Source organism: Peromyscus maniculatus, chromosome 1 (assembly GCF_049852395.1).
Source record: "Peromyscus maniculatus bairdii isolate BWxNUB_F1_BW_parent chromosome 1, HU_Pman_BW_mat_3.1, whole genome shotgun sequence".
Taxonomy (NCBI): Eukaryota; Metazoa; Chordata; class Mammalia; order Rodentia; family Cricetidae; genus Peromyscus; species Peromyscus maniculatus.
The window spans coordinates 60269358-60282066 of NC_134852.1; the positions used below are offsets into that span (position 1 = coordinate 60269358).

Genomic DNA, 12709 nt, shown 5'->3' on the forward strand with positions numbered 1-12709 from the left:
AGGCTGTTTTGCCATCTGTATCACTGACTACCTGGCCTCCATTTCCTGCAGAGAGGAGACACAGACTAGATGCCAGAGGCTGATCCTCCTCTCATTAGCCTGGGAATTCCGATCACCACAAGCCGGGGCTAGCAGGGACAGTGGAGGAGCCTGGGAAGACCCATGCTGTTCCTTACCTGCACATCCAGGTTTCTCCGGGAGGAGGCAGGCGTGTTGGCATAGGAGCTGATGGATGAGCTGGTATTGATGTCATCCGTGCTGAGGTTGTCTATGGTGTCGCTGATGCCGCTGCTGACGGAGCTGCTGTCATCCCAGCTGGCAAGACAAAGACATCCTGAGCAACAGAGCTTCCCAACCTTCTAGAGTAGCCTGGTCTAGAAAAGGCCCCGCCTGTGACCTAGTGTCTCTCAGGGGCCTTCTGCTCAGATGGGGCTCAGCTACCAGGGAACCTGAATAAAAGGACTGGTCCCACTTCTCCAGGGGCTGCAGACCTTGGGGAGCAGGCCGGGAGAGCTGCTGTGTGAGTTCCTGGACACCTCCCTAGAACAAATGTCCGAGGAGGGAGAGTGAAAGTATCACCAGAGACCAGCCCATCCTATCAGAGCTCTGCCTTCACAATACCCCAGGGTACATACAGAGCATGGCTCTTCCCTCCCAAACTTCTGATAGGGCAAGGTCAAGATCCTTCCTGCTCAAGACCAGTCTCCTGGCAATGATCCTCCATCCTTGGTTCCCAGTCACTGTCTCCCACCTCCCAACACCATCATACTTAACCCAGCCCCTGACCTTATCACTGCCCTTTGCACAATACATCCATCCACGTGCAGCTCTGTGCAGCATGGCCCCTTGGGCTCTGCCTGCACTCCATGACTTCCTCTCAACTCTCCCTCCCATGGCAGCCTGAGTGACCTTCTGCATGTCATTGGGTCTGGTCCTCCCTTCCTTAATGTCTCCTCCAGCTGTCACTGCTCCTCTCCCCTCCCCCAGGTGTGGCTGGTGTCCCTCTCCAATCCCATCTTGCAGCCCTGTCTTCATTGTGCACTTGGCTCTGACCACATGGACGTCTGTCCTTTCTAAGCCAGGACTGTTTTCCTTCACAAGGCTTTCATTGGCTCCTTATCTTTTAGGTCTCGGTGGCAATGTCACCTCTTCAGAAAGGCCATCTCATTACCTATCAAGCCATCATGTTCTATTACCCCAATATGATATATTTTTCTTATTTGTTTGTGGGATGGTAGGTATACAGCCAAGTGCTCAGTGAGTACCTGCTGAATTGAAACATGGGTGAATTCCATAAAGTAGGATGCCAATGTTAGTGTGACACTGTTCTATTTGAGCTGGTGACAATGGTATTATTATTTCTCCATTGTACAGCTAGAGAAACTGAGGCTGTGTACAAGGTCAGCTTGAGGGATCAGGATCCTGGGTCAGAATCCAGTCATTCGGACATCACTGTGGCAACATACAGCTTCCCATGACATCCTCTACACACACCAAATATGACATGGTTCATGTTCCCAGGAGGTCAAGAACCTGGTTCAAGGTCACACAAAGCAGGAAGGAGAAGACCCATACTCAGGCAATGACTTAATCAGATTACTGTCCCATGTGGCTTTCCATGGTGACTGTTGCTAAAGACCGTGAAGAGGGGCGTCAGGAAGCCTTCAAAGTATTGGGTGGCTGAAATTTTAAAAGGCTGAGAGAGCCTTTCTATACACACACACACACACACACACACACACACACACACACACACACACACAACTCAAAAGAAGTTGTAGTTCATTACACTAGCTTGGAAGGCATCTGCCTCTACATGCCGAGTAGGTCTGTTGACCAGGGAAGAGGAAGGGGCTTCGGTCCAGTTGCTCAGCATGCCCATCGGGCTTTCCAAAGTCAGCCTGGAACGTAGCACAGAATGCAGAACTGTGAAGCTGATGTGCATAGTGGAGGGGATAGAGACTAAGAGCAAGGGCTCCATGGGCGCTATGGCTGGGAGGGATGATGAATGGTTCTTTGGTATGGCTGGTGCACCTGACCATGTCAGAATATACCCAGGGCAGTGTGAGGACCACGTTCTCTGTTCCTGCCCAAAGCGAGTGTGTAGGCTTGTTATTTGGTAAACATGCTCACTAACCAGCTATCAGGGAACTGTAATTTGTAAGTGACTCCAGACATGTAACTGAGAGTCAGACAGGAAGAATGTGGAAAGCAACATGTCAGCTAAGCAGGAAAGACATCAGTGGAGGCAGTCAAGCAGTGAGGAAATCAGTACAGGGAAACCTGGACAGGGAGGCGGAGTCTAACTCAAATTGGGCAATCAATACTGAAACAAATTATGAGAAGCGATTAACATTAGGACTTGAAAGAAATCCAGAAGTTGTAGCTGGGTGGTGGCGGTGGCGGCGGCGCATGCCTTTAATCCCAGAGACCGGTGGATCTCTGGAGTTTGAGGCCAGCCTGTTCTACAGATCGAGTCCCAGAATAACCAGGGCTATAAAGAAATCCTGTCTTGAACAACAAAACAAAACAAAAATCCAAAAGTTGTATATTTACTACAGAATAAGGAGATGGGATTATGAGTATGAAATCCTGGGGGCCAATGATTCAGAGGGATCCACTTCCACTTGGGAATAGAATGGCCATTCTTAAGTGGGATTCGGCCACACCTGGGTTCTAGCCTCAAATCTGACAAAGAAAAGCTGTCTAATAGTTAGGAGCCCACTGGAGATGACAAGAATTGGGAGAATGTGATTTTTAAAGCTTCGAAAGGACAGTAAACCACAGTGTGAACACATGAAGTTTAGAAAGCCCTGTGAGCTGGTCTAATCTCTAATCATTTATGCACTTGAGAGAACACACAGGCACATTTGAGCACATTACAAACCACCCTTGGGATTCATATCTTTAAGAAATTTATTTATAGCTGGGTGGCCAGTAGCCCACACCTTTAATCCCAGCACTCGGGAGGCAGAGATAGGTGGGTCTCTGAGTTCGAGGCTAGCCTGATCTACAGAGCAAGTTCCCGAACAACCACAGCCACACAGAGAAACCCTGTCTTGAAAACCAGGGCACGGGGGGGGGGGGGGGGGACACGACTTATTTATGCCAGGCTGGTGGCATATGACTTTTATCTTAACACTTAGGAGGCAGAGGCAAGTAGATCTGAGTTTGAGGCCAGCCTGGTTTATATAGCAAGTTCTAAGACAGCCAGGATTACACAGAGAAATCCTGTCTTGAAAAACCATTATACATATTTGTTTATTTATTTATCTGATGTGTATCAGTGTTTAGCCTGCATGTAAGTCTTCACTGTGTGTGTGTGTGTGTGTGTGTGTGTGTGTGTGTGTGTGTGTGTGTGTGTGTGTGTGTGTGTGGTGCCCACAAAGGGCAGAAGAGAGTGTTGGCTGCCCCTTGGAACTGGAGTTACAGACAGTTGTGAGCCACCAGGTAGGTGATGGGAATGAATACCCAGAGTCTTCTGGAAAATCTCTCCAGCCCCAGCTTCACAGTTTTAATTGATGTGAGATTAAGATGAAATATTTAAAAACTAGAGTAAGATTACAAAAAGAATTGAGGGGCTGGAGAGATGGCTCAACAGTTAAGAACACTGGCTGCTCTTGCAGAGGATCAGGGTTCCGCTCCCAGCACCCATATGGTAGCTCACAACTGTCTGTAAGGACAGATCTGGGGCATCTGGTCTCCCTGGGCACTGCACACGCATGGTGTACTTACATACATGCAGGCAAAATACCCATACACATAAAGTAAAAATAAGAAAATAATTGAAACATCGATGATAATATCTTACTTAACAACTGAAGTTAACATAATTTATTTGCTCTCAAGAGTTAAATGCTTAAAAAGACCTTGCTTATTCCAGTGTTATCTGCCTTATTGGAACCAGGTGAATTCAAGTTATAAACATATTTTAAAATGTCTAAGAGTTTTAATAATTTAACTTTGCAAATAGGAAAAATAGGTAAATTTGATCAGCCAAGTCTAAATTAACAAGGTCCCAATCTGGAAGTAGAAATTATATTTTTGTAAAAAGGTTTTTAAAATTTATTTTTATTTTATGTGCATGAGTCTTTAGCTTACAAGTATATATATATGTGCCACCTGTGTGCCTGGTATCGAGAGGCCAGAAGAGGGTGTCAAACCCTCTGGAACTGGAGTTACAGGTGGCTATAAGTCACTATGCCAGTGCTGAGAACACAAACCCAGATCTTCTGCACCAGCAGCCAGTGACCATAACCACTGAGCTATCACTTTAACCCCGAAATAATCTGAATTTACACAGAAATATTTGACTTAGATATCAGTCTTGTAAGGAAATCCAGGTTTAAACATCAAAACTTAAGTTTATCAAGTATTAAACTGCATGAACTCTAAGAGGCTGCTTGCTCACACAGATCTTCTTCTGATGTTAACACGTTTCTGTCAAGGCCGATTTGGAGACCTGAGCGGCAACTCAGCTGGCTGAGTGCTTATCTGGCTTGCACAAAGCCCTGGGTTTGATCTCCAGTGTCATATAAACAGGGCCTGGTGGCACATACCTATAATCCTAGCGCTGAGGAGACGGAGGCAGGAAGTTCAAGACTTGGTCTACAAATCGAGTTCTGGGACAGCCAGAGCTGTGACACAGAGAAACCCTGTCCCCCCAAACAAAAAACAAACAAACACACAAAAAAAGAAGTTCAAGACTACTCCACACAAACTAAACTCAAGGCAACCCAAGGCAACCTGAGACCCTCTGGGTTTGGTGGTTGTTGTTGGGGCTGGTTGTTTGTTTCAGGAAGTTTTATTTTCCCAAATAATTTTCATACAAACGAGCGCCCTATAGGGCTCTTCAGCGGCTTCTCTGGCGTCCCCTTTGCTCTGCCTTTCAAGGCTTTCAAAAGCAGCATTTTCACAGTCTCCTAGCTGCGTCCTGCAGGTGGGATTTCCATAACCTGGCCTGCTCTTGGGCTCCCTTCCTGCACCCCCCTTCCAGTGGTGAGTTGCCTGACAAGGGAACTGAACTACTCAGGTCCTCTGTTAGTGCAGCAAGTGCTCTTAAGGGCTAAGCCATCTCTCCAGCTCCTCTTCTTAATTTTTTAAAAATTACACATATTATTATTGTTATTATTATTATTATTATGTGTGTGTAGGTGCCACAGTGCACGTGTGGAGGTCAGAAGGACAACTGGAAGGAGTCAGTTCTCTTCTACCATGTGGGTCCTGAGAGGTGAACTCAGGTAGTTCAGGTAGTCAGGGTTGGCCGCATCCTTACCTGCTGAACCATCTGGGCGGCCGCACCTCTTTTTAAATTGCAATACAAATCACAGATACATGCGAGCAGTTCTTGGCTGAACAATGGCAAGGACGCTTCCACAGATAGCGGGAACAATCAACACAGAAGCCCCGCTCCCCAGCCATGTACAAGCTTGTGCTTTCTTCTCCATGAACCACCCAACACCTCAAATTACAAGAGACCAGCTTTGAAGATAATCATCTACTTTTACCCAACGAGAGGGTGGGATTCCATAAAACAGAAATACATACATATACATTTTTTTTTTTTTAAATTCAGGGTCTCATGTAACTCAGGTTGGCTTAGAACCTGCCGAAAAGCTGAGGAGGACGCTGAACTCCTGATTCTCTCTGCCTCCCAAGTGCTGGGATTACAGGCATGGACTACCACGTCCAGATTACCAAACACTTGTTCATTAAGAACTTTAGACTGAACAGTTTTGAACTCTAAGCCAATGTCCTTCATTTACTCATCCATCTCATCAGCCAGCCCTTCCAGCTGCCAGACCCTGGGAGATTTGGGATCACACATGATTCAGAGTGCTCCCTGACTGACTGCCTACCCAGTGTTGGGGACCAGTGAGAACAACCTGGGATATAAATTTAATGCCAATAAGGGAGCTGGCAGAGGGCAGACACACACTGACTCCAAATTGGTCTTCTACAGCCACCAGGCAAGTTCGAGCCCAGCACAGACTGGCCCTGTTCCGAGTCCAGGCCCATGGGCTCTTTGCTCCCTGTTCTCTCATACCAGCATGCACAGGGTAGAGCCCAAGCCCCTTCCTGCGTCCCCAGACCCATTCCCCGGGAAAGTTCAGATAAGGCCCATCTTCTGCAGGCTCTGGGCTCCTCTTCTGTATAATAAGCAAGAGACCGGACTAAACCCCAGAAGGTTCCTTTCAGACCAAGACAAATCAGTACACTGTTGTCCCGCCTGGGGCCTCCTTGCCCACTCAGCCACACTGTCAATCAGGCCGCTGTTCTCCTAATGTCCAGCCTCTTCCTTGCTCACTTCACCACTCAGATTAGTCTGAGGTGTTTTTTTGTTTTCATGTTGTTTTCCATGTATAGTGTGTGTGGTGTGCATGTCTGTTGTGGAGGCCAGAGGTCGATGTCATGTTGAGAGTCTTCTTCAATGACTCTGGACCTTATATACTGAGTTCAAATGTCTCTCATTTGAACTCAGAGCGAGATTAGTCAGTTTGCTCTGGGGATCCCTGCCTCTGCCTAGCAACAGCTGGGATTGGCCCCGCCCCCTGGGATTTACATGGGTGCTGAGAATCCAAACTCCCCCTCTCACACTTTACCCCCTGATTTATTTAAGCCTACAGAGAAATAGGTACAATGTTTTGCACGTATGCCATGTCAGGTAGCCCTGAGTGATATCTTCTTTTAATTAAAAAAAAAGTGTGTGTGTGTGTGTGTGTGTGTGTGTGTGTGTGTGTGTGTGTGTGTGTGTGTATGAGTGGTTTTTGCCTGCAGGTACGTCTGTGCACCACTTTGTGTCTGGTGCTCACTGTGTCTCCTGAAACTGGAGTTACAAATGTTTGTGAGCCTCCATGTGGGTGCTGGGAATTGAACTCACGACCTCTGGAAGAGCAGCCAGTGCTCCCAACCAGGGAGCCACCTCTGCAGCCCAATGACAGGTATCTCTTTTTAAGTTGCTCTCTCATCCAGCATCCGCCTGTGCCCACTGCCCCACGTGGTCATCCACTCAAAGGCTACAAACCCACTATAGAACCTTTACAGCCACTTCACATTTAGGCCACAGTCTATCCACGCAGAAACAGGGTAGGCTCGTCCCTGCCTGGTATTTATGGTCGCCAAGGACCGTGTCTGTCAGACACACCAGACATCAATTGGGCCAATGACATTTTTCACTCTCGGTTTCCGCAAATGCTTAGGACCCAGAACTTCCCCCAGAAGGTGGGATTCAACCCCATCCCAGCTCATCAGGAAGAAAGTCCACAGAGCCGATGCGGTTCAAATCCTCCGCCCGACAACCGGCATCCTTACCACCAAACCTCTACCTGGCAAGCAGAGAGGAACATGGAGAGGGGACACAGGGCAGCCAGCGCCCAGCAATTCCCTTAGAACCAAGATTCTTACAGTGCCCAGATACACTTCTGCCACTCCTGGGGGAAATACAGATGTGAAAGAAAGAAGAGTCCCCAAACTCCACTAGAAAAATCCATGAACCCAGAGATCCGGTTTCAGCAGCTGACGTCACTGAGTCGGGAATTCAAGTGCCAATCAGCCGCTTTGAGCACACTACCAGCAGCCCAAGTGTGGGCTGTCTGAATGAAAGCTGCAGGTAACAGGGTTGTAAATTATTTTAGCTTTGCACACTTCTGCCTTTGCCCCAGAGTTGTGGGGAGTGATCACCCCAAGGGCAGGAGAAGGCAAGTTTGAGCTAGGGGCGGGGTGTTGGGGGAATTTAAAGCAACAGAACCAGCAAGGATCTTGAATTAATGTGGTACCGTATTTACAACTTCGCCTCTCACTCAAAACAGACTGGCAAGGTTAGAAGTATAGGCACTCAGCTATTTCCACCCAGATTTACATGCCTTGACTCTGGAACTACTGAAGGACCTACAGGAAGGGAGAAAGGGAGGCAGGGAGGGAGGGAGGGAGGATTCATTAAGCTTTTCAAATAGACTCCTTGAAAGAGAATGCTATTTATACAAGGAAAAGATGCACTAAATGACATTGTAAAAATAAATCGCACGGCACAGTCCATGAGAGGCAGGATCCACCCCAGACTTGTGTCCTCGGACCATCCCGGCCTCTCTGCCCTCTTACTACACCACTGCAGTTAACTAAACTCCCAGAGTCAACACCACGTGTAGCAGACCTTACCTGCCAGCCCTTCCAGTTCAGCCGGGGAGTCCCAGTGGAGCCCACTCTGCCACCCCGCCCCCACCCGCCGCAGCCAGACAGCTGCATTCGGTTGCAGAAAGCCCAGACTGGTGGAACTTGTTCTCTGGCTATTGTTCAAGGCAATTGTTCCCTGAAACCCCAGGGCCTGATTGGAATGAGGTCCTTCGGTGTGGATGAGTGAGCAAGCCCAGCTCTAGGCTTACCAGAAAACCCCAGGAAAAGAAAGGGGAAAGGTTGCCTTCCTGCATTTCCCACCAAACAGGTATGTTAACTATTTCCCCACCATCAGGCTGCCTCAGAGCATCTCCAACCCCTATCTGCTCCAGGGTCCCATTAAAGAATCCTTCAAAAGCCTTTCTAAAACTCCCGTAGACCTTTCATAAAGGACCAACGTGATGATGATAGGAACCCCTGCTATAGTTGATGTGGAAAAGTACTGTTAATATCCCTAACATACTATTTCTTTTAATTCTCATAGTTCTATGGTCAAGACAATAAATAGCATTAACAGCCTCTTAGGTATTGTGCCTGGCTATTATTTAACATATTTTCTCCCTGTGTCCATGAGACAGATATAAGCAATAGTCATCACTCAGATGAAGAAACAGGCTTGGAGAAAACAGGCCAAAGGTCAAAGCAGTGGGAACCTGGGAAGTGGATTAATGAGTGTGCACTACAGGTGTTATGAGTGTGATATGTGTATGGTGTGTATGGTGTGTATGGTGTGTGTGTGTGTGTGTGTGTTCACGCCCGAGGGTTGCACGCAGACTACAGAGCCAACAGAAATCAGAGGACACACTCAGCATGGTATCCACCTTCCACCTTGTTTGGGACAAGGTCTCTTTGTAGTTCGCCAGTGCCAGTGTCTATACCAAGCTAGCCTGGGAGTGTCTCCTGTCTCTATCTCCCATCTCACCACAGTCCCAGGAGCCATGAGATCACAGACTCCTCGGTGCACCCAGTTTGATATGGGTCTGGAAATTCAAACTCAGGTCTCCACCCTTGTATTAAAAATGCTTTACCAGCTTTAACCACTGAGCCATCTCCCCCCAGCCTCACTTGACAGACTTTAAGACCCATCTAGTCACGATTGTAGACCGCCTTAGACATTCACACCACAGAAGACACAGCTACTTGAATTAAAAACATAAGTGAGCCAGGCAGTGGTTGTACACACCTTTAATCCCAGCATTGGGAGGCAGAGGCAGGTGGATCTCTGTGAATTCAAGGCCAGCCTGGTCTACAGAGTGAGTTCTGGGACAGCCAGAGCTACACAGAGAAACCCTGTCTCGAAAAATCAAAAAACAAACAAACCAAAAAAATAAACCATAAGTAGAGTGTGGATATAACTCAGAAGCAGCCTGAGGACCTGGGAGCCCAGCCCTGGGAGGAAAAAATTTTTTTAAAGTACCAAAGAAACAAAACAAACAAAAAAACCTAGCACACCACCAAGAAAACAAAACAACAACAACAACAACAAAAAAAAAAAAAAAACGGAAGCAAGCCACTGCTCTCTGAAGCTAACGTATGCTGTTTGCAGTTCTGGTACAAAAAAAAAAAAAAAAAAAAGACCCACAAGTTTAATTTGAACTTTGCAAGGGCAGAGTTTAAATCCTGAAGTCAACAAGTTTAGCCTGACCTAGAAGGGGACAAGGGTGCCACCAACCTCACGAGGCTGAGCCAGCTCTGCAGAGAAACAACCAGATAGGTCTCTGCTGGAATCCAGATGCCAATTACCTTGTTAGAACACCCTCATTTCTGGGAGACTTGGGTCTCCCGAGTGGCACTGTGCTAATGACACCAGGTCTGGGGGTGGGAACAAAGGGTTTTGATGGGTGTGCACAGCTCTCCAGGCAAGTGCGAGAGCTCCAGTTCAGGGCAGCTGGTGCGATCGACATTGTGAAACATGCAGGAAAGTCGTGTGTGTGTGTGTGTGTGTGTGTGTGTGTGTGTGTGTGTGTGTGTGTGTGTGTGTGTGTGTGTTGGGGGGGCATATTGTTTCTTGTTATGATTAGTGGACAAGGTCCCAGGGGAGAAGCATGTCTATGGATGGAGCCAGGTGCAAGCCCAATCACTTGGGATAAAGAGGGGGAAACAGAAACCCCACCAAGAAGGCTTAGAGGGGATTTAGCAGACATGAGAAGGCTCCGGGCTTGGGTTTCATCCCACAGCACCTTTGTCCCCTTTTGCTAACCCAGTCCTGGACCAGTAGGTGGTCCCTCTGGGGAAGCGTGAAATTCTCCCTCTGGTTTCAGGGGCTCGTATGGTTGGACACTCCAGGCTTGGGTCTGGATGCCTCAGACCCTCATTGTTACAGCCGGCACCAGAGTGTCTGCTGACCTCAGCTACACAAAGCCTTCTCTCCTCGCAGGCTCCACCATGCTCAGCCTGAGCCACTGCCAGCCCCTAGCCAGCTGGGGCCAAGGTTCCCGACAAACTCATCCTCATTTTCAGTTTTCCCAGAAGGTGCTTCCCCTAAGCATCCACAGAATTCAGCCCTTGCAACTAATGAAAACAACCAGGGAGGGGAGTTTCAGGAACAGGTCCCAGGCACCACCTCAGGATCCTATAGATGTCAGCCCATTGCCCTAGCAAGTACAAACTACTGAGGTCTCCTTTCCATAGATGTGGAAGGGGAGCTCACAGAAGCCAAGTGAGCTGTTGCTTAAGGTGGTCCAGCTCAATAGACTCACAACTCTGATTCCAGAGCTCTTGTGAACCATGTCAAGGGAAGATCTTAATCCATCTGCTTTGGCAGAGGGGAGGGTTATGTAAGAAATCAGAACCTCTTTCTACCTGCTCTCCAAACCGAGGACACTGTAGTGTCACAGTTCATTTGAGAACATCTCAATGAGCTAAAGAAAATGGGGTGAGGAGACCAATCGCAGACAGGGCAACTAGTTAGCCATCTTAAGTCTAAGGTGGTGGGTGGGTGTGTGGGGTAGCAACATCCTCATAAGCTCTTCTTACCCCATCCTCCACCTAGTTTCCAATGCATCTTAGGCCTATAAAAAGCTGAATACACAAGACACACCACAGGCAGGCACTCAGGGCAGCAGGCAGAGAGGCAGCGGTGCCAGACTTCCTTTCTGCTGTCAAGGGCTTCCCTTTAAAGTTCCACCTCCTGGAGTAAAAGGCAAGATAAGCAACTAGGTCAAGAAATTGCGCCTCGCCTCACCCGGCATGGTGGGGCATGCCTTCAATCCCAGAACTTGGAAGGCAGAGGCAGGTGGCTTTATATAGTGAGTTCCAGGACAACCAGGGGGGAAGGGAGGAAGGGAAACAAGCCCTTAGTTAGGGCTGTGGAGACAGCTCAGTGATTAAGAGCACTTGTTGCTCTTGCAAAAGGTTCAGTTCCCAGCACCCACATGGTGGCTCACAGCCACCTGCAACTCCAGTTCCAGGGGATCCAGTGCTCTCCAGGCAAGTATATAGCACACATACATGCAGGCAGAATACTCATACACATAAAAATCAGTAAATGCAAATAAAAAAAAATCACCTACCACTCAAAATCATCTTTACAACCGTGAGGCGGTAGCTGATTAGACAACCCAACCACACATGTATACAACTACTGCCAAAGCCTGGGGCGCCATTAACATGCAGGCTGGACATCCTCTCCCTCTAAGACTCATTCAGCTGCCTGGAAGGAGGCCCCGCCGCCCATGGCCAGCCCCAAGGTCATGGGCCTTCCCAGATGTGACCAGTAGTTAGAATCCCAGCTTTCTGAGCTCTATGCAGCACTGGCTGAGCCAGAGCCCCGACACAGAGCAGGAGCTTCAGGAGGTCCCAACTCCCAGCAGCTAGGTCCTACTGCAGAGCAGGGCTGTTTCCTAACCCAGAGCCCTCTCCTTCCTAGAAATGAGCAGGTTCTTAGTGAGGTTGCCAAGCAGCGTGCCCTGCTGAATCCCCGACCGGAGAAAACACCCTTTGTGCAGTCACGCTCTTATTAGCTGTGTGATCCTGGCTGACTGACTTAACTTCTCTGACTCATTGCAAAATCAAGCACGCTCTTACAGGCTTCACAAGGAAAAGTAAAGGGGAAGGTGTCTGCTACATGCTTGGCACATAGTAGGTGCCGATGACCATTTTGTTCTCCTTGGTTAGGCTTAAAAACTGGAATACCCATCTCTGAATAGATATATATGTATATATTTAGAGTGTAATGCTGAAGCTGTACATGCCATCTCACCTGGGACCTAATTTCCAGAAGGATAAAAAAAAAAAATCCCACTTCCTAATTTTCAGTATTAGTAAACACAACCGCAGCCTCATCAGGATCCCTCGGACTCTAAACAAAACCTTCATGCAAATCACTTTAATCAAGCCACCAACAGCCCTCGCGTGGGGCCACTCCAGCTCACTCCACTCCCCTTCCCCCAGCCAACCGAAAGGACCCGGACTGAAGCCTTGAGACAGCTGGGTGATCAACACCCAGTTTTTCAGGCTTGGGAGCCCAGTGTGATAGGGCCGACTGGAACACACTGACTGGCAGAAATGTCTAGGTGTGTCAAATGCTTCGGGGGAATGT

The 12709-nt window shown here is 48.2% G+C and overlaps 1 protein-coding gene across 15 annotated transcripts in view; it reads right to left on the reverse strand.

Moving 5' to 3' along the window:
- Positions 1 to 12709, reverse strand: part of Nav2 (neuron navigator 2) — a 654337-nt gene that overhangs the window by 75357 nt on the left and 566271 nt on the right. For all 15 annotated transcript variants that reach the window (XM_076543382.1, XM_076543375.1, XM_076543351.1 and 12 more), the window contains one exon: positions 177 to 315. In XM_076543382.1, coding sequence (XP_076399497.1) covers positions 177 to 315 — 139 coding nt within the window. The remainder of the gene's footprint in view (positions 1 to 176; positions 316 to 12709) is intronic.